We start from the raw sequence: 17,179 nt of genomic DNA on the forward strand, positions 1-17,179 counted from the left end.
AATTGCTGCCAGTCCGAGTAACTGTTTAATCAAAAACATAATTAAAACACGCAAAAGTAAAAGGGCTTTCATTTAAATAAATGTATTAAACGCTAACTTTCTTTAAACTTCAACTGCAGAATCCCTCTCTTTAAGTTTTCCTCTGCCTGCCACACATTTTCAGTTTGGAAAACCTTTCCCAATTTTATTTTATCTGTAAACTGTTCCATACCGCCACCCACACCAAAATAATGAGATTTTGCAGCGACTAGAACGATTCCATCTGGTTTGAGGCGACCAGCAAAGGTTTCCAACAGCTTCTCCTGGTTGTCTATATTGTAAATGGTCTCCGAGGTCAGAATTAAGTCATATTTATCCAGGTCCTTGGTCAGAACTGCAAAATGAGACCAGTCGCCGGCATATAAACTAGTTTTGTTTTCCAAAAATTCCAACTTCTGTTCATCAGCAAGAGTTTCATCGACATTGAGCAGTATATTTGGATAGGTAATGTATTCCAAGACATCTTTGTTCTGAAATATACTTGATACATTAAAGGGATATAACGTTAAATGTTGAAATGTGACTTACATAGTCCTGAAAATCGACTTGAGCACCCATTTTTATGGCATAGATGCCCAGCAATCCGGAGCCACAGCCCAAGTCTAGCACTCGTTTGCCTTTCCAAAACGTATCATCCTCATATTTCCCGGCTAGGTAAGTAAGTAAGTCGTCGGTGCACTCCCAGATCTTGGCGCCGCCTTCGTAGACCCCGGCAATGAGATCCGAATGGCTTTCTTCCGCTTTCTTGATATCGAGATGAGTTTGAGCTTTTATGTCCTCTAGGAGAAACCCGGCCACAAGGTGTCGTATCCTGGCCTTACCCACTTCTCTTTCTTTGGCATTCAGTTCGTAGAAGTCGAGTGTGGGTATTAAGTTATCTATTGGTTTTACTCTCTCTGCCTGGTACCACTCTATAATCTGGATTTCATTCGCCTCAAGTTCCTCACTATGACCTTCTTTTTTGTCAACAAAGGGACTTTTAACGGCCTCTAGATCGGAAGAGGACTCAGCTTCTACGTCAAAATTAAACTTGAACATTTTTAAGAGCTGTTCCTATGCCCTGTTGGACATACAATGGTAGAAATCAAATTTTAAAACTAATAACAAATCAGCTGCCGGAGAAACCACGCTTTTAACATTGACCACCCGTTGTTTTGGTATCGATATCGATTTTCCACGAAATGTATGGCAACCCCCTCGAGACTTGAGAGATGCCGTCAGGCTAATTAGTGTGACCACATGACACAGAGGCATAAATCCTCGCAACGAGGTTTTTCATTGCCCAGCTCTAACACTCACATTTCGCCTAATCACATTTACCTTTACTAGCATTTGGAAATATAATATACGAAAATGCCGGACGCAGTGCAGCAGAGCTTTGTGCGGAGCTTCATCGACTATCTGAAAAAGCAGGTGGACGTGATGTCGCCAGACCAGAGCGAGAGCATCGAGGTGGCGATCCAGTGTCTGCAAGCGGCTTTCGACGTAGGAGATGATGTGGACCAGTCGCAGGACTCCGCTCAGGTGGAAGCCACAACACAGAGTAGCACTGGAAGCGCACCGGGCGGTGATGCGACCCCTAGCGGTAGCAGCGGCGTTGGCGCCCCCAAAAACATTGACATGTTCGAGCTCTTCCAGTCGCTGTACATCGAGCGCAATCCGGAATCTTTGGCCCTGGCCGACTCCATCAAGAACGAGGGCAACCGCCTGATGAAGGAGTGCAAGTATAACGAGGCCCTGCTGCAGTACAACCGTGCTATAGCCTTTGACCCGAAGAACCCGATATTTTACTGCAATCGTGCGGCGGCTCACATCCGCCTCGGTGATAATGAACGGGCCGTCACCGATTGCAAGTCCGCGCTGCTGTATAACGCAAACTACAGCAAGGCGTACTGTCGCCTGGGCGTGGCCTACTCCAACATGGGCAAGTTCGCGGAGGCCGAGCAGGCGTATGGCAAGGCCATCGAGCTGGAACCGGACAATGCGGACTTCAGGAACAATTTGGAGGTGGCCAGGAATGCCAGAAACCAGCCGCCGCAGCTGTCGCACCTGGCGGACGGACTCAATGCCATGCTGGCCAATCCCACGATGCGAAATCTATTCAGCAACGCTGAACTTGATCTGGAGCAATTAGTGTCGATGACTCAGAATCCTACGGTGATGAATACGATCGGTCAGTTGTTTTCCCAAATGGGCAATCCGAATGGCGGCGGCGGTGCAGCTCCTGGCGGCGGCGGTGCAGCTCCTGGCGGCGGCGGAGCAGCTCCTGGCGCCGGTGGCGCACCGCCTCAGATTCCGACAATGCCGAACGACATGCTGCAGCTGTTCCAAAGCTTCGCCAGCCAGCTAGTGGGTGCCCAGCAGCAGGGCGGTGCCCCGAATGCAAATCCCGGCAATGGAGGCCAGCAGCCGGGCAATCAACCTCCGCCGAGCATCTAGTCGGGTGAGAGATGCCAGCCAGAAAGACCGGAGGAAACACACATAGACACACAGATTAAGTTTGTTTAGGCTGGAAACTATAATAACTGTATTTTTAATGTTTAAAAGGCTTCTATTACACATACATAAATATATATATATTTTTATTGAACGTAATAAATATATACATTCATTAAAAACACTTCCTTGTTTCCATTATTTTTTGTATTTTGCGTGTATTAAACTTGGTTGCATAATGATCCAGGAAAAAGTTTGTATAGTTCCATAGGTCTGAGAAGACCTTGAAATGAGCAGTAAATAATTAAAAATTAAATCATAAAAATAAAGAAATTAAGCTTACATTACATCGCATGGGAACGTTTTTCTGTGTTAGTTTTTAATAGGTTAACAAATCTGCATACTCAATTTAAAATTTAAAATTTGTATATTTTATTGAGAATTTTTACGATGTAACACCTTATAAAATTTTAAAAAAATTGAGTAAAAATTTTTTTCTCCCAAACATACCTATATTGATTCTGCTATTGATGCTGATCAAGAATATATAGGGTCGGAAATGACTCCAATGTTTTTTTTTAGTTTCCGACTACAATTGTAGTACCATTAAAATAAGCCAAGAAATTAACAAAATTAAAAATACAAAAAACAAACTGTTTTAAAAATTCTACAAATGTTCTCTGATTTTTTACCATATTGCTTGTACATTGTACATTAACCTTATAACAATCCATTCAGATGAATTAGAAGAATCATTTTAAATATCCACTTAAATATATAAATTCACCAGCCGCAAGTGTCGTTTAAATGTCGTTTTTATTGAGTTCAAGAAATGTATGGTTTCTGTGTGGATTATTGCTGATTTGCATATCTACGTGGTACAATTATTGATTCGATTACAAGTAAAATATAAAAACTAATTAGTGGTTAAAACAAAGAATGGTTTTGACGTTCCGCAGCTACATCGACTTCTTCTTGTGGAGAAATTGAGAAATGTATATTTATCCGTTGCATTTGAGCTTTATTTTATACGAATAGTAAATATTGCAAGTTTGTTCAACTGGTTATCGTTATAATCTTATATTTATGCATTTGACAGATCGAGAGTGATGGAACGTGATTTAAGTTTAAAACAATGCCAGCGCTCTTTTTGAGAAGGAAGGAGCAGAATGAACGGGGTGCGTGACACAATTAAAAAGATTGTCACGCCAATAATTGTGGCAAATAACGTTCTTTGCGAAAAAATAAAAGCAATGTAAGAGTGTTTTATGAGAAAGATGAATTCACTTTTATTTTGAAGTGAATGTACGCTGAAAGTAAACGAAGGGGAGAAAGTTATTAGGAAAACCATTTTCATACTCACCAGGGAGGGTCTTTGGAAAAAGTAGATTCGCATATTTCCCTTCGATTGCTTACTTGCTAGTCGCAGCATCATTGCAGTAGCGTATATTCTGGACGTAGAGTAGTGACTCTTAATCTCGGATGGTTTTTTTTTTGTTTTGTTTACGGACTAGGACAAAATTCATGTGAAGTACTCGTACTGCTGCTGCTTTTCTTTTCTCAATTCTTTACTTAGTATTTGTTAAAACGACGATTCCTATAGCCTCCGCCGCCACCGCCACCGCCGCGCTGTCTCGCCCTATTGTTGTTTCCATAGTTCTGGTTGACTTTGTTGGAATATTTTCCGGATGGCGGCGAGTAGAACTTCTGATCGTTGGATGGCCGTGCCTTTTTCTCCTGATCCTGCTCCTTCTCCTTACTATTAGCGACGGCTTTGTCACCAAAAGTGATAGGTGCGTGGCGCTTGCCCAGCTTTGTCTGCAAATGTAAAAGATATAGAAAAAGTTGGGAGATATTTTATAGCAGACTCATACCGCTTTTGGCACTATCCAGGAGAGGACAATATCATGTTTGAAAATGGGCGGCGAGTGGAACAAATCGCGAATCAATACGTTAATATTCGAAGTGGTCTTTAGTGCCGTCTGCTTCAGTTGGTTCTCCTCCGACTTTAGCTCCTCCGCCGACTTGCCCTTTAAAGCCTCCTCCAGCTTCTTAATATAACTGCAAGACGATTTTAAGTAAATAAACTAATATTCTAGTCTTATTTTTATATGGACCTACCCCTGTGTTCCCCTGGCGAGATATTGCAATCTAGCCCGAAAGTCTTTCAGCTTCTCTGCGTCCTCGACGAAACTTAAACTAGTTGGATGATTCTTGCCCAGCGTGTGCAGAGCGTACAGTAAGCACTCGGCATGCGAAAACTGAAACGAGGGCGGTGTATCACCCAAATCCTCATCGCTCAGCTTCGGCAAGGGCATGTACTCCTAGAAAAAAGCATTCATTATTATTTAGATAAGCCATTAGAACCGAAAGATAACTCACAAGTAATACATTGTAGACTGCATTAATGCGCTCACTGGCATTATCCAGCTTGTCTGTGTTGGCTATTATCTCAGCAAACACCTTAAGTAGTCGCAGTTGTATTTGATCTTGGGAGACTGCAGTTGCAATCATGTTCCAGGTCTTGATGGGCAGCAGTTTATCGCAAACGTGGGCCACGAATGCCGTCGATTTTATGGTTTTCTTTTAAATATAGCCACAGATTAGATTTGCCAGGAACTAAAATTAAAAAGAAACACTTACAGAGAAGTAAGGAGCCGCTGCCGTAGCACACTGAATAAATCTCTCCACAACTTCATCGTCTACGGCAATGATATCCGTGTCTGTGTTATTGAGTTCGGCTTGCTCGGTGGCCAGCTTAACAAGTTCAGCGTGTCCAGTGATGGTTGTACCCAGCTTTGTGGCTCCCAAAATGGTCATGCAAAGATGGAACTCGTCGGCGGTGACATCCTGTAGCGCCTTCTTGATCTCTTCAACAATATAATCCTCGATCTCCTTGGTAATAACTGTGGGGCCCATGGTGAGCAGTTTGGTGGCAATGAACTTAAAGCAACGCTCCCTGGTTGTCTCATCGCCCGTGGTGATCTGTTGGAACAGCCCGGTCACGGAACTCTTCGTGTCTAGCTTGATAATGCTCAGCAGCGAGTTGTTGACCTGCTGCAGCTCACTTGGATCGTCTAGGATGAGCAGCTGAGCTAGAGTGTCACCCACACGGGTGGTGGCTTCAGCATTTCCTTGACATAGTTTCGGCAGATCCTTGATGGCCTGACGACGGATCTATAGCAATATAAGAGTTAATATTTAGCTAGCTGCTAATTGGTTTCTATGACAGCAGGTGGTATAGTGAAGAGATTTTTAGTGATATACATTTGAACTTTAAACTGAGCCATACGGGATAGATAAACGTTTCACCCTAATTTTTTGAGGAAATTCTCTTCTACCTGCATAGGTACAAATAACTTTTTAGTAGACCAAATCCACCCACCTGTGTGTCGTCATCTTCGCATAAATCAAACTGTGCATCGATGGCTGTGTCAGCCAGATCCGGAAAATGCTTAAAGAAGTTTCCGATAAACTGTGATGCAAGACGCTTCTCTTTTGACGAGCCTTTCACGGCCTTAAGTATCTCCTTGTATTCCTCCACATGCTGTAAAAAAACAAACACATACATATATTAGTGAGACATTACTCCAACACATTCCCTCCCGGCACGTTTCGGCGGGGTACCGTTTTCTTTTGCAATGGCGGCTTACCTCAGATATTTTGTCGCCTGCCTCAGAGAGAATCTCGTAGCATTTGTACAGTCGCTCAATGTTGTCCATCGTCTCAACCAATAGTTAAACTAGTTAAATAGTCACAACGTTCTGTTTGCAATTAATTCTATACTTTTCTTTGATAAACCGAACTGACAGCGTTTTTTACGTAGGCAGCTAACAAAATGGTGATCTAAAGTGTGACCAAAGCTAAAAAGCAACGATATTTCTATCCCGGATAGAGGTGGAAAAATATTAGTAGTGGTATTCGGTGTTCAGCTATTACGATACTTTGCTTACTAATTTATTTAATTTTTGTATTCTTATTTTTTTGTTGTGTAATCTAATATAACTGAATAAATCAAATTGCTTATACGATATTTTCAGTCCTTTCCTCTGGAAAAAATATTAATACATACATCTTCAAAACTTAATAAGGGTATTCCCTTAAACAAATTATCATAAATTTATACAAAACTTAATTTTCTTAGTTTTAAATTTAATCAGAAATCTCTAATCGACTAAATGACTGAAAATACAGGAAGCTTAAAACAAGTGCTTCCATACAAATAGCATATACGATATTTTCGGTCATTTCCTCTAGAAAATGTATGCATTCTCATACATCTTCAACATTTTTTGAAAATATTTATTAAAAATATTAATTTGCTTAATTTAATATTAAATTCAATCAGGATTTCCTATTCTTTTAGGTCGTTGAATATATTGGTAATATTTCTTGTTTTTCAATATTTTTTGAAGCGATTTTACATCACTACAATTGTCAATGATTGTCACTACAATGATCTTAAATTAATGCATTGTTGATCAATTTTAAATATGACTGATTGCTAACTTCAAGGGTACACAAACTTCGGCTTCCCAAAGTAAGGATTTTTTCTTTTTTTTTAAATTTATTTTAAAAAGAATGCTTTTATGTATAATAATAAGCTGTAATATTTTTTTAATACGATTTTGTAGCAAATTAAATAATTATATTGTAACTAAATTAAAATATACATATTTAAAATACGTTAAAATAATATTTTATGGAATAGCATTCAAGGCCTGTTCAAAGTATTCCACCATCATGGGATACACCTCGTCATACTGCTGGATATTTTTGCGCCTGGCATTGTCCCGATACCGCTGCAGTGCACCCGAGATGAGCTCCAGCTTCTCCCGTTCAGCCGTATGACCATCCAGCCATTCGATCAATCGCTCATTCGACCAGTTGGCGGTAGTATGCGGCGACTGTAGGTCTGCTCCAGCATGTCCAAAGAGCAATAGTAATACAATATAACTGGGCACAAGGGAGTCCTCTCCGATTGTCTGCTTCCCCATCTCCTGCGGCGTTGGAACGATCAGTAGTGACATGGCTCTTAGCAGACGCGAAGGCTTTCCGAGCTCAGCCAGATTTAGAAAAAGGGCTTTTAACGCATGTTCCATATGCTGGCAATCCTGCTTCAAACGCTGCCTTCCCTCTGAGCACAGAGCTCGTGGCCACACTTGGTGTTGAACGGTTAATGACTTCCTGGGGGATATAAAAGATTGTATCTTAGCCAAATTCCGAGAGATAGCCATCAAACCCACCTGTAGATTGAGGGACCCGTAGTGGACAACCTGTCAGTGGGACGGGAATAGATCGTGGCAGCGCTTAATTCAGTGAAAGCCCATCGTATAAGGTTGTCCACAGGTTAGCAGCACACTAGCTGACATAACCCACTTCTGCGGTATGCACTGGCCCGAGGACTCCGAGGTATAACCAAATTGGTTGATCTGCTGTAGGGCAGTCTTATGCAGCTTGATCTGCGTGCGAAGTCTCATAGAGCTCATCATTGGGCAGTCAGTGCGGGGACTTTCAGAATTTGTCCCGAAAGTTCTACATGGTGGTCAGCTGGGGAGTTTTGCCTGGTCGACTTGCTCACATTGCGTGTGGGCGATAAACTGTGCTGCAAGACGCTTCTCCCTTCACGGCCTTAAGTATCTCCTTGTATTCCTCCACATGCTGTAAAAAAACAAACAAATACATATATTAGTGAGACATTACTTCAACACATTCCCTCCCGGCACGTTTCGGCGGGGTACCGTTTTCTTTTGCAATGGCGGCTTACCTCAGATATTTTGTCGCCTGCCGCAGAGAGAATCTCGTAACATTTGCACAGTCGCTGAATGTTGTCCATCATCTTAGCCAATAGTTAAACCACTTAAATAGTCACAACGTTCTGTTTGCAATTAATACTACACCTTTTTTTTACGAAGGCTGCAAGCAAAATGGGGATAGAAAGTGTGACCATGACTGGGAGTTCTAAAAAGCAACGATATCTATCCCGGATAGAGGTGGAAAAACATTGATGGTGGTATTCGGTGTTCAGTACTTTGCCTAAAAACTTATTTGTTGTTTGTAATTTTATTCTTTTGTTGTGTACTCTTATATAACTGAATAAATCAAATTGCTTATACGATATTTTCAGTCCTTTCCTCTGGAAAACAATATTAATACATACATCTTCAAAATTTAATAAGGGTATTCCCTTAAACAAATTATCAAAAAATTATACAAAAATGAATTTTCTGAGCTTTAAATTCAATCAGAATGCCCTATACGACTAAATGACTGAAAATACAGGAAGCTTAAAACAAGTGCTTCCATACAAATAGCATATACGATATTTTCGGTCATTTCCTCTAGAAAATGTATGCATTCTCATACATCTTCAACATTTTTTGAAAATATTTATTAAAAATATTAATTTGCTTAATTTAATATTAAATTCAATCAGGATTTCCTATTCTTTTAGGTCGTTGAATATATTGGTAATATTTCTTGTTTTTCAATATTTTTTGAAGCGATTTTACATCACTACAATTGTCAAAAAATTAAAAAATTAAGTTTCTGATCTTAAATTAATGCATTGTTGATCAATTTTAAATATGACTGATTGCTAACTTCAAGGGTACACAAACTTCGGCTTCCCAAAGTAAGGATTTTTTCTTTTTTTTTTAAATTTATTTTAAAGATTGATTTTAAAAAGAATGTCTTTATGTATAATAATAAGCTGTAATATTTTTTTAATACGATTTTGTAGCAAATTAAATAATTTTATTGTAACTAAATTAAAATATACATATTTAAAATACGTTAAAATATTATTTTATGGAATAGCATTCAAGGCCTGTTCAAAGTATTCCACCATCATGGGATACACCCCGTCATACTGCTGGATATTTTTGCGCCTAGCATTGTCCCGATACCGCTGCAGTGCACCAGAGATGAGCTCCAGCTTCTCCCGTTCAGCCGTGTGACCATCCAGCCATTCGATCAATCGCTCATTCGACCAGTTGGCGGTAGTATGCGGCGACTGTAGGTCTGCTCCAGCATGTCCAAAGAGCAGCAGTAATACAATATAACTGGGCACCAGGGAGTCCTCTCCTATTGTCTGCTTCACCAGCTCCTGCGGCATTTGAACGATCAGTAGTGACATGGCTCTTAGCAGACGCGAGGGCTTCCCAAGCTCAGCAAGATTAAGACAGAGGGCTTTTAGCGCATGTTCCATATGCTGACAATCCTGCTTCAGACGCTGCCTCCCCGCTGAGCTTAGAGGACGCAGGATGCACAGGTTGTGGAGGAACAGCTCGATGCAACGCTTGGCCAGCTCGTGACCACACTTGGTGGTCATCTGCTTGTCATCGAAGAGGGCAATGTGATGTGACCAGGAACGGTTGATGAATTCCTGGGGGATATAAAAGATTGTATCGTAGCCAAATTTCAAAAGATAGCTATCAAACCTACCTGCAGCTCCTTCATGTACATCGAAGGACCCGTGGTGGACAACCGGTCAGTGTTGAGTCCCGGTTCACGGTGCATACTTAAAATGATGATGCTTATTGTTGTAATAATCGACTCCATGATCTGCTGCAGAATGGTGCCAATTAGCAGATCCGCTTGCTCCAGTGAGCGTGAAATGTTCTCCCTAGCACTTCCTGGGGTCTTCTCGAACTGAACCTGGAGATCTCCCAGCATGCGACGTACTGAATCCTTGTAATAATACAAGACATTGGCCAACTGTGTGTTCTGTTGCTGCTGGAGGTTAGGCAGATCCACAACCTGTTTTGAATCGGCTCCCAGCTTGATTTGTGCCTCCAGTTTGGTACACAATTCCTTGCCACAAGCTATAAATACATTCGCAATGGAATTCGTAAGTCGGGAATCGATTAAGGCAGCGCTTAGTTCAGTGAAAGCCACTCGTATAAAGTTGTCCACAGTCTCGTTGCCAGGTAGATCTACTCCGGCCAAACAGGCTTTAAGGTTAGCAGCACACTTGCTGACATAACCCACTTCTAGGGGGGCAAACAGCTCATTGTCGAACTGGAATTCCCCATTCAGACGCTGCTCCAAGCCACGTGCCGACGTCAGGAGCTTGGAGAGGCCTTCCTGGAGTGTCTGAGTGACGTGCTGTGGGCACTCATCAAAGGACTTCCGTAGCAGTTGCTGGACTTGCTGCCAAAATCTATGCGGTATGCACTGATCCGAGGACTCCGAGGTATAACCGAATTGGTTGATCTGCTCTAGGGCAGTCTTAAGCAGCTTGATCTGCGTGCAAGTCTCGTAGAGTTCATCATAGAGCAGCCAGTGCAGGGACTTCCAGAATTTGGCCCTAAAGTTCTGCGTGGTGGTAAGCTGGGGAGTTTTGCCTGGTCCTCTCGAGGCAGTCGGCTTGCTTACATTGTGCGTGGGCGACTTGTTCAACACCGAAATGTCGTTACCGGCAAAGCACTCCTTGAGCGACTGCTCCATGTCCGCTATGAAGGTGGCAAGCAGGTTGTCCAGCGATTTCTCCAGCGTGTTGAAATTCATGAAGATCTATGTTGATGGATAGGGTGTGATAAAAAATGTAAGATCTAGAAATTCTTGTTAACTGACCTTCAGGGCATTAACCACTTGATTTTGATTTCGTTCCTGGAGGCCAGTGACCAACTGCATCTGCGTGAGGTTTCTTATCTTCTGTCCCGAGCTGATCACATACGCTCTCTCCTGCTGTATAAACTCGATGTCCTTCAGGTCCTTGTCCTCGATCAGTTGGCCCAATTCAAAGTGCAGCTCCGCTTGCCGCAGCACATCCTTAGTGGCCTTTAGTTTGGCCGTGAGAGTCAGCAGTGTTCCGGCAGAGCGCAGAAGGTGACTCACATCATGGAGACGTCCCAGAACCTGTGTTTGGTTCTCCACCTGCTGATACTGCGTGTCTACCTGGCTCTTCAGCCGATGCCCGGTTTCCCTTACCCGCTGAACGTCTTCCGCTAGCGTATTCAAGGCTGCATCGAATCTTCCTGCATGCGTGGCCTGCTGAAGAAGTGCTCCATGCTTGTCCCGCACCTGCTGGTGCAGCTCCTCCTTGGTGTTCTGCAGTTGTTTGGACAACTCCTGGATCTGCTGTCCAATTGTTAGGTGCGACATGGCAGCGGTGTAGTCGTCATCATCTGAAGCTGCCGTTTTTGGACTGGTCACTGATGGATCTCCAGTCACCATGCTGGAGAATGATTTAATCTGTATATATTTTCAAGTTTATACTGTAATTAGCCTGTAATGGTGTTATTTTCCACTATTTTAGTACGAGCAAAATCTTTTTCCACGCAACCAATGGCGGTTTCTAAGAATCGATAACTTTGCATGGGTGCAGTTAAAAGGGTTTGAATAAAGATATTTCTATAAATATTCTATATTAGTTCAAATTGGCAAAAATAATTCCACAAGAGTACAGGTAATTTGTAAAATTAATTAAATTAAGGTAAAACGATTTATTGCACTTGAGAATCCCCGTATATCGAAAGCTCTAACTGCGCCCATGTAAAGTGCATTGCTATCGATAGCTCGAATCAGCTGTTGCTTAGTTTGTTTTGTGTAAATAATTGTGAATGCGGAGAACAGCCTTAATTTAATTGTTATTTGTAAACTGTTCACCATACTTCCCATATTTTCCATGTCGGACGACATCAAGAAGTATTTCAATGGCCTGCTGCAGAAGTATATATATTCAGGCATAGAGTACTTCGCCGTGAATAAGCTATTTTTTTCTTTCTAGGGTCAGCGGCCTGTACGTGATTCAGATAACGGATCGCGACGGAGTGCCACTCCTACGGGTCAGCCAGGAGAAAAACATCGACTTTGCGCTGATGCCCTCGTTTATACCCACATTCACCACGGCCTGCGATCAGGCTAGCAAGCTAGGACTTGGCAGGAACAAGACCATCATCTCCATGTACTCCAACTACCAGGTGGTTCAGATGAACAAATTACCGCTGATTCTCACCTTTGTGGGGGCGGAGAACTGCAATACAGGTCACATTTTAGCCCTCGAGCATCAAGTGGATGGGTATCTGGAGGACATCAAACTGGCTGTTACCGAGGCATAGAGTTAACCTAATACATATACATACTTATTTTTAAAACGTACTAAATGTTTACACTTTATTGAAAACTTAAAGGTTTGTTACTATTTTTTTCGGGAATATTAAGCTATAAACGTAGTCATTATTATTTTACAGGCAGTTTTGCAAAAGAATACGATTTATCAGTAATTTAGACCTGTGCTTATTTCTTGTATAAATGCAGATCCTGAATAGATATTTCGGTGACTGATTTTTTCTATTTTAATATCTAGGTTGCTTCTTAAAAATAATATTAATTGTTTCATATAGTTTTTATCTCACTTGTGCTTAAATATTTGAAAACATAATGTTGAAAGAACAATAGAATGCATTTATATTTTTCTAGAGGACTAAACCGAAATTATTTTCTACATTTACTGATATATATTCTCTTATTCTTGCATTTAATACATATGAAAATAATTAGAAAAAAACCTCTCAGCTTAATGCGTTTAAAATCAACATTGTTTTCCAACATAATTGTATAACTCGTTTGCAATTATGGTTCTTTAAAAATACTATGTGTGTTAACACTTTATTCAGAATGAAACTTGATTTACTTTTTGCTTAAATGCATAGTTTTCAATTAATTTGCTACAATTTTTGATGGTTTTCTTTCCTTCTTCAGCTTGGGAATGATGTCGACAAAACTTAAGTGTTGTTTTTTTGTTTACAACTAAAATACAATCCCCAAATCTCTAAAACTCGTATGCCAAGCACATACTCCTGCTGTTCCATTGGTCTGCGCTGGTTTATATTTTCAGAGTTCGTCGTGCAGGCTTTCCGTTTCAGCTTGAAAAGCTTCGCTATCGCAGGCCGCGGGAGTTTCAAATTCAAAGAAATATTCGCAACGGTTTGGCTCACTGACGGCCGTGATCTTTGGATCCAGAGCACACTTGATGTTGATAATAGCCGATCGCTGAGGACCATTCCAACAGGCGGCACCATTGGCGTACCGTTGCTGCGAGTACTTCTTCGGCTTGCCGATCCACTGATCCCAGCGACCCAGGGTGGTCTCAGGACCGCCATTCTTGGATTTCTGCGAGGTGCGATCGAAGGGACAGAGAGTGTAGACATACTCTCGATCTTCGAAGGTGTAGCACTGGCCATCGAGCACCGCCCACTCTTGGCTGAGGCCATAGTCCTTGCCCTCCTGCTCGTCAATCTCCTTGATCTCCTGATCGATCTCGCGAATGCTTCGCTCCACTTCCTCGAGGGCATTCCGTGCTTCGTTGGCTTGCTGGACCAGACGCTGAGTCTCGGGGTCATATACCGGTGGTGTGGCGTCTTCTACATCGGGAGAAGCTTCACCAACACCCACATCAGGTTCTTCTTCATCCTCATATTGATCCTCTTCGCCTTCCTCGTCAGCATCGATATCCTCATTGCCTGCCAGCTCAGCTTGTTCTGTAGGATAAGAAAAATAAATAAGAAGTAGAAAATGGTTTAGTAAAATGAAACCCATTCACCTTCGCTGATTATTGGCGGTGTGGGCTGGACTCCTTCGGTGGTTGCCTCCGCCTGCTGGCCTTCAACTTCTGGAGCCACCACCTCCGGCTGCGGCGGCTGGAACAGACCCTCGGCCAACATTTTCAAAGGCTTAATCCGGGGCCAGGCGAGCGTAATGAACGCGTCTAGATCCACGCGATCACGCTCGTCAAGGAAGTACTTGGCTTCTTCGACGGTGACCACGCCGTTGCGATCGCTGTCCAGATTCATGTCCACCATCAATTCAGTGACCTCGACGAAGCCATCCTTGTTGGTGTCATACCGGACAAAGCTAAGGGAGGCCTCTTGACGCATTTGTTGTGGTTCCTGCTCCGCTTGAGCGGTCTCTGCATGCAGTTCCCGTTGCTGCTCCTTGAAGATTTCGACAGCCTCCGATTCCAGAGCCTCGGCATTTTGCTTGAGCTGCTGCTTCTCGGTGCGTAGAAGTTCCTGTTCTTTGTGTCGCTGGTTTAGCTCCTGACGGCGCGCCTCTCGCTCTTCGCGCATCTGCTTGCCCTTGGTAATCATTTCCAGGCGACGCTCGGCTCCTCGCTTGTGAAGCTCAGCCTCGTTCCTGCGTTGTACAGCAGCAGCTGCTCCGAGTTCCTGACACGTGTTGGTACACCCAACATCCTGTGACTCATCGCTGCCATCGCAGCAGTCACAGATTCCGTCCTGGACCTGTGAACTGGGAATGTCCACCGGCTGATGGCCCTTGTTCAAACAATGGAACTGGCCCTGTGGGCAGGCGGCAGTGCCTGGTTCATCGCTGCCATCCGCACAGTCGCAGAAGTCGTCGTTGACTTGTGAAAAGGGTATGCTCCGGCTGCCGTCAAGGCAAGTCCAACTGTTGTCCGCTCGCGGCTGGTACAGCGTAGCCTTGGCCAGGGAAACGCCGAGGGGACGTGGAGCTTGGGTGGCAGAACTTTCGTTCGGGATGAACAGGGCCACAACAAGTGGTATAAGCACTATTCGAACGCCTTCCAAGACCTTCATTTCAGCGCTAACTTTGGCTAATCCTAATTAATACCCTAATTTAGGTCGACTGTGTTGCACTGTAAATCTTACGTGGAATTTGCTATGATTTTTTACGAGTCGTAAATGCCGGTGGAGCTCTAGAGATGGCAGTGCTGTGTTATCGGTAGCTATCGATTTCAACCAGTTGCGGAGCAGAAGAGGAAATATATAAATTTTAATTAATCTGTAGGAACTCTATTAATTTACTGAACCAGAACATGTGCATTTGTTTAATATAATAATAAATAATGAAGTTACTTGAATTTTTAAGCACAAATGAACCCTCTGCGTAAGCCACTGTGTGTTCATCGATGTGGCAACTCAGCCGGCAATCAGCTGCCGGTTTGTTATTCAACCAAATTCGAGGAGTATAAAAACGTATTAAATTATGGAATTTCTGACTAAAGTTTGGGCCAAGGAGGTAACTAAAGCAGTGGATATAGAAGCCACACCCGCCACGGCACAGAATAAATCCAGTTCAACAGCTGCCGATGCTCCTGCCAGCCAAGAAACGAGGGAATCCTCCGACGGAACCAGCACTGGCCAGAAGGATTGGGGCTATGACCTGTACCCGGAGCGGAAAGGAGAGACCTTCAAGCCGAAATGGACAAAGGTACTGTTTGGGATGGAGGGTCAGGAGAACATCGATCGCTTCAAGTGCGAGCAGAATGTCTATTGGTGCGTCAAAAATGGGCCACTGGTGAAACTAATGATGGGTGCCTTGAAGAGCTCCGGCTGTCCCATTGATCTGCGTCGACACATCTCCTGCGAGGTTTGCGATCCCACGGTCACGGGCGGCTACGATCCCAAGCTCAACCAAATCGTGGTGTGCCAGAATATGGCCAAGAACAAGAGCATGGTTCACGGAGTGCTCACCCACGAGATGATCCACATGTTCGATTATTGCAATAATGATATGGACTTCCGGAATGTGGACCATCTAGCTTGCACGGAGATCAGGGCGGCGAATCTGGCGCATTGTTCATTTCTGAGTGCCATGTTCCAGGGAGATGCCTCGCCTTTCAATGTCAAGGAAGCGCATCAGGTGGGTGAAATGCTTATATACATATATATAGTATTATTATTATCTTTATTATCTCAAATTCAGAACTGCGTCAAAACCAAGGCCCTCGCCTCTGTTCTAGCTGTAAGAAATATAAGCAAAGAAGATGCCATTGCAGCTGTAGAGAGAGTTTTTCCCAAGTGCTATGCGGATCTGGAGCCCATTGGCAGGAGGATTCGGCGCAACTCCACGGACCAACAGAAGGCCTACATGGAGGGACCCATGTATGGCTATGATGTTTACTAAATTGAAATATATGTGAATTCGTTTTAGGAATACAACAAAGTTAAATAAAACTATCTTTTTAAGCTTGGGTACATTTCCCATATCATGGTGGCAGACGGATTTACTATATTTAAAGCCCAAATCGGTTGATATTAATTAAATTGCTTAACATTAACCATGGAAATATACCAAGTTCAAAAGGTACATTTATTTTTGTATATAAATACAACCTTTTTATGGCTTGGGATGTTAGTAAAAGTTTGTAAAGCAATAGAACCAAAGGCCATGGAAGACTGCGAGATAATTGGAATGATATTCGAAATCATCGGTGACATGCTGTTCGGCTGTAAGTTGGAGGATATAGGAGAAGTCGAGGTGGATAAGTAATAAAGGAAATCCGATTTAATCACATAGAATATTATTATTACTTTTACAGCTGACAGCTCCTCTGATGATGATTACGACAACTAGGAGGCATTTATTAGAAAAAAACTTGAATTAATATTCAACCATTCCATTATAATATCAACAATTAAATTAAATTCCGCTTCCGACCTTCAGAATAAAAGCTATAAATGCGAAATAAAATTCGCCAAATAATACAAATCAAGTTAAAGCTACACCATGGACTGCTGTGAGCTGCCGGAAATATTTTTGAGTTTCCTCAACGACCTCTTCTTCTCGGACATAAGTAATTAATTAATTAATTTTGTGAAATATTTCCCGACTCAAACTGATATATGGTTTCTTATTTATTAAGCTGATGAAGAGTACTTTGGAGACTACTATGACAATTACTAAGCTGACTAGCCTGATGTAACAAAAAGCAAAT

The 17,179-nt window shown here is 42.5% G+C and overlaps 8 protein-coding genes and 1 pseudogene across 11 annotated transcripts; 4 read left to right on the forward strand and 5 right to left on the reverse strand.

Annotated features, from left to right (window-relative positions):
* Positions 1 to 60: 60 nt before the first annotated feature.
* On the reverse strand, positions 61 to 1,285 carry LOC110187246 (histidine protein methyltransferase 1 homolog). The gene is made up of 2 exons (XM_020956643.2): positions 568 to 1,285; positions 61 to 509 (listed from the first exon to the last, which is right to left on the reverse strand). The coding sequence occupies exons 1-2, from the start codon at positions 1,075 to 1,077 to the stop codon at positions 93 to 95; spliced, it is 927 nt and encodes a 308-aa protein (XP_020812302.2). The 5' UTR covers positions 1,078 to 1,285; the 3' UTR covers positions 61 to 92.
* Sgt (small glutamine-rich tetratricopeptide containing protein) lies at positions 1,264 to 2,659 on the forward strand. Its single transcript, XM_020956609.2, has one exon. The coding sequence runs from the start codon at positions 1,393 to 1,395 to the stop codon at positions 2,476 to 2,478; it is 1,086 nt and encodes a 361-aa protein (XP_020812268.2). The 5' UTR covers positions 1,264 to 1,392; the 3' UTR covers positions 2,479 to 2,659.
* A 613-nt stretch (positions 2,660 to 3,272) lies between these two features.
* cass (apoptosis inhibitor cassowary) lies at positions 3,273 to 6,407 on the reverse strand. 2 transcript variants are annotated; one of them, XM_086834905.1, is made up of 8 exons: positions 6,129 to 6,381; positions 5,861 to 6,022; positions 5,119 to 5,652; positions 4,858 to 5,058; positions 4,597 to 4,799; positions 4,350 to 4,536; positions 4,048 to 4,293; positions 3,273 to 3,985 (listed from the first exon to the last, which is right to left on the reverse strand). In XM_086834905.1, the coding sequence occupies exons 1-7, from the start codon at positions 6,195 to 6,197 to the stop codon at positions 4,048 to 4,050; spliced, it is 1,602 nt and encodes a 533-aa protein (XP_086691031.1). In that variant the 5' UTR covers positions 6,198 to 6,381; the 3' UTR covers positions 3,273 to 3,985. The 2 variants fall into 2 exon arrangements, with proteins under 2 accessions (XP_086691031.1, XP_020812283.2); XM_020956624.2 differs by having other exon boundaries at positions 3,273 to 4,293; positions 6,129 to 6,407.
* Positions 6,408 to 7,060: 653 nt separating this feature from the next.
* LOC110187222 (conserved oligomeric Golgi complex subunit 5 pseudogene) lies at positions 7,061 to 8,600 on the reverse strand (annotated as a pseudogene). The gene is made up of 3 exons (XR_015272164.1): positions 8,243 to 8,600; positions 7,722 to 8,136; positions 7,061 to 7,662 (listed from the first exon to the last, which is right to left on the reverse strand). The product of XR_015272164.1 is annotated as a conserved oligomeric Golgi complex subunit 5 pseudogene (transcript).
* Positions 8,601 to 9,116: 516 nt separating this feature from the next.
* LOC110187206 (conserved oligomeric Golgi complex subunit 5) lies at positions 9,117 to 11,972 on the reverse strand. The gene is made up of 3 exons (XM_020956606.2): positions 11,053 to 11,972; positions 9,922 to 10,992; positions 9,117 to 9,862 (listed from the first exon to the last, which is right to left on the reverse strand). The coding sequence occupies exons 1-3, from the start codon at positions 11,653 to 11,655 to the stop codon at positions 9,284 to 9,286; spliced, it is 2,253 nt and encodes a 750-aa protein (XP_020812265.2). The 5' UTR covers positions 11,656 to 11,972; the 3' UTR covers positions 9,117 to 9,283.
* A 43-nt stretch (positions 11,973 to 12,015) lies between these two features.
* Positions 12,016 to 12,610, forward strand: Lamtor3 (Late endosomal/lysosomal adaptor, MAPK and MTOR activator 3). The gene is made up of 2 exons (XM_020956617.2): positions 12,016 to 12,150; positions 12,209 to 12,610. The coding sequence occupies exons 1-2, from the start codon at positions 12,107 to 12,109 to the stop codon at positions 12,537 to 12,539; spliced, it is 375 nt and encodes a 124-aa protein (XP_020812276.1). The 5' UTR covers positions 12,016 to 12,106; the 3' UTR covers positions 12,540 to 12,610.
* Positions 12,611 to 13,053: 443 nt separating this feature from the next.
* GCS2beta (glucosidase 2 subunit beta) lies at positions 13,054 to 15,185 on the reverse strand. Its single transcript, XM_020956614.2, has 2 exons — positions 14,024 to 15,185; positions 13,054 to 13,961 (listed from the first exon to the last, which is right to left on the reverse strand). The coding sequence occupies exons 1-2, from the start codon at positions 15,036 to 15,038 to the stop codon at positions 13,315 to 13,317; spliced, it is 1,662 nt and encodes a 553-aa protein (XP_020812273.2). The 5' UTR covers positions 15,039 to 15,185; the 3' UTR covers positions 13,054 to 13,314.
* Positions 15,186 to 15,318: 133 nt separating this feature from the next.
* LOC110187216 (mitochondrial inner membrane protease ATP23 homolog) lies at positions 15,319 to 16,571 on the forward strand. 2 transcript variants are annotated; one of them, XM_086834913.1, is made up of 3 exons: positions 15,319 to 16,104; positions 16,168 to 16,346; positions 16,396 to 16,571. In XM_086834913.1, the coding sequence occupies exons 1-3, from the start codon at positions 15,448 to 15,450 to the stop codon at positions 16,505 to 16,507; spliced, it is 948 nt and encodes a 315-aa protein (XP_086691039.1). In that variant the 5' UTR covers positions 15,319 to 15,447; the 3' UTR covers positions 16,508 to 16,571. The 2 variants fall into 2 exon arrangements, with proteins under 2 accessions (XP_086691039.1, XP_020812275.2); XM_020956616.2 differs by having other exon boundaries at positions 15,322 to 16,104; positions 16,168 to 16,439.
* LOC110187224 (uncharacterized) lies at positions 16,525 to 16,870 on the forward strand. Its single transcript, XM_020956622.2, has 2 exons — positions 16,525 to 16,693; positions 16,784 to 16,870. The coding sequence occupies exons 1-2, from the start codon at positions 16,525 to 16,527 to the stop codon at positions 16,816 to 16,818; spliced, it is 204 nt and encodes a 67-aa protein (XP_020812281.2). The 3' UTR covers positions 16,819 to 16,870.
* The last annotated feature ends 309 nt before the right edge of the window (positions 16,871 to 17,179 follow it).

This window comes from Drosophila serrata, unplaced genomic scaffold (genome assembly GCF_035046125.1).
Source record: "Drosophila serrata isolate PLE 108 unplaced genomic scaffold, ASM3504612v1 contig_275, whole genome shotgun sequence".
NCBI lineage: Eukaryota > Metazoa > Arthropoda > Insecta > Diptera > Drosophilidae > Drosophila > Drosophila serrata.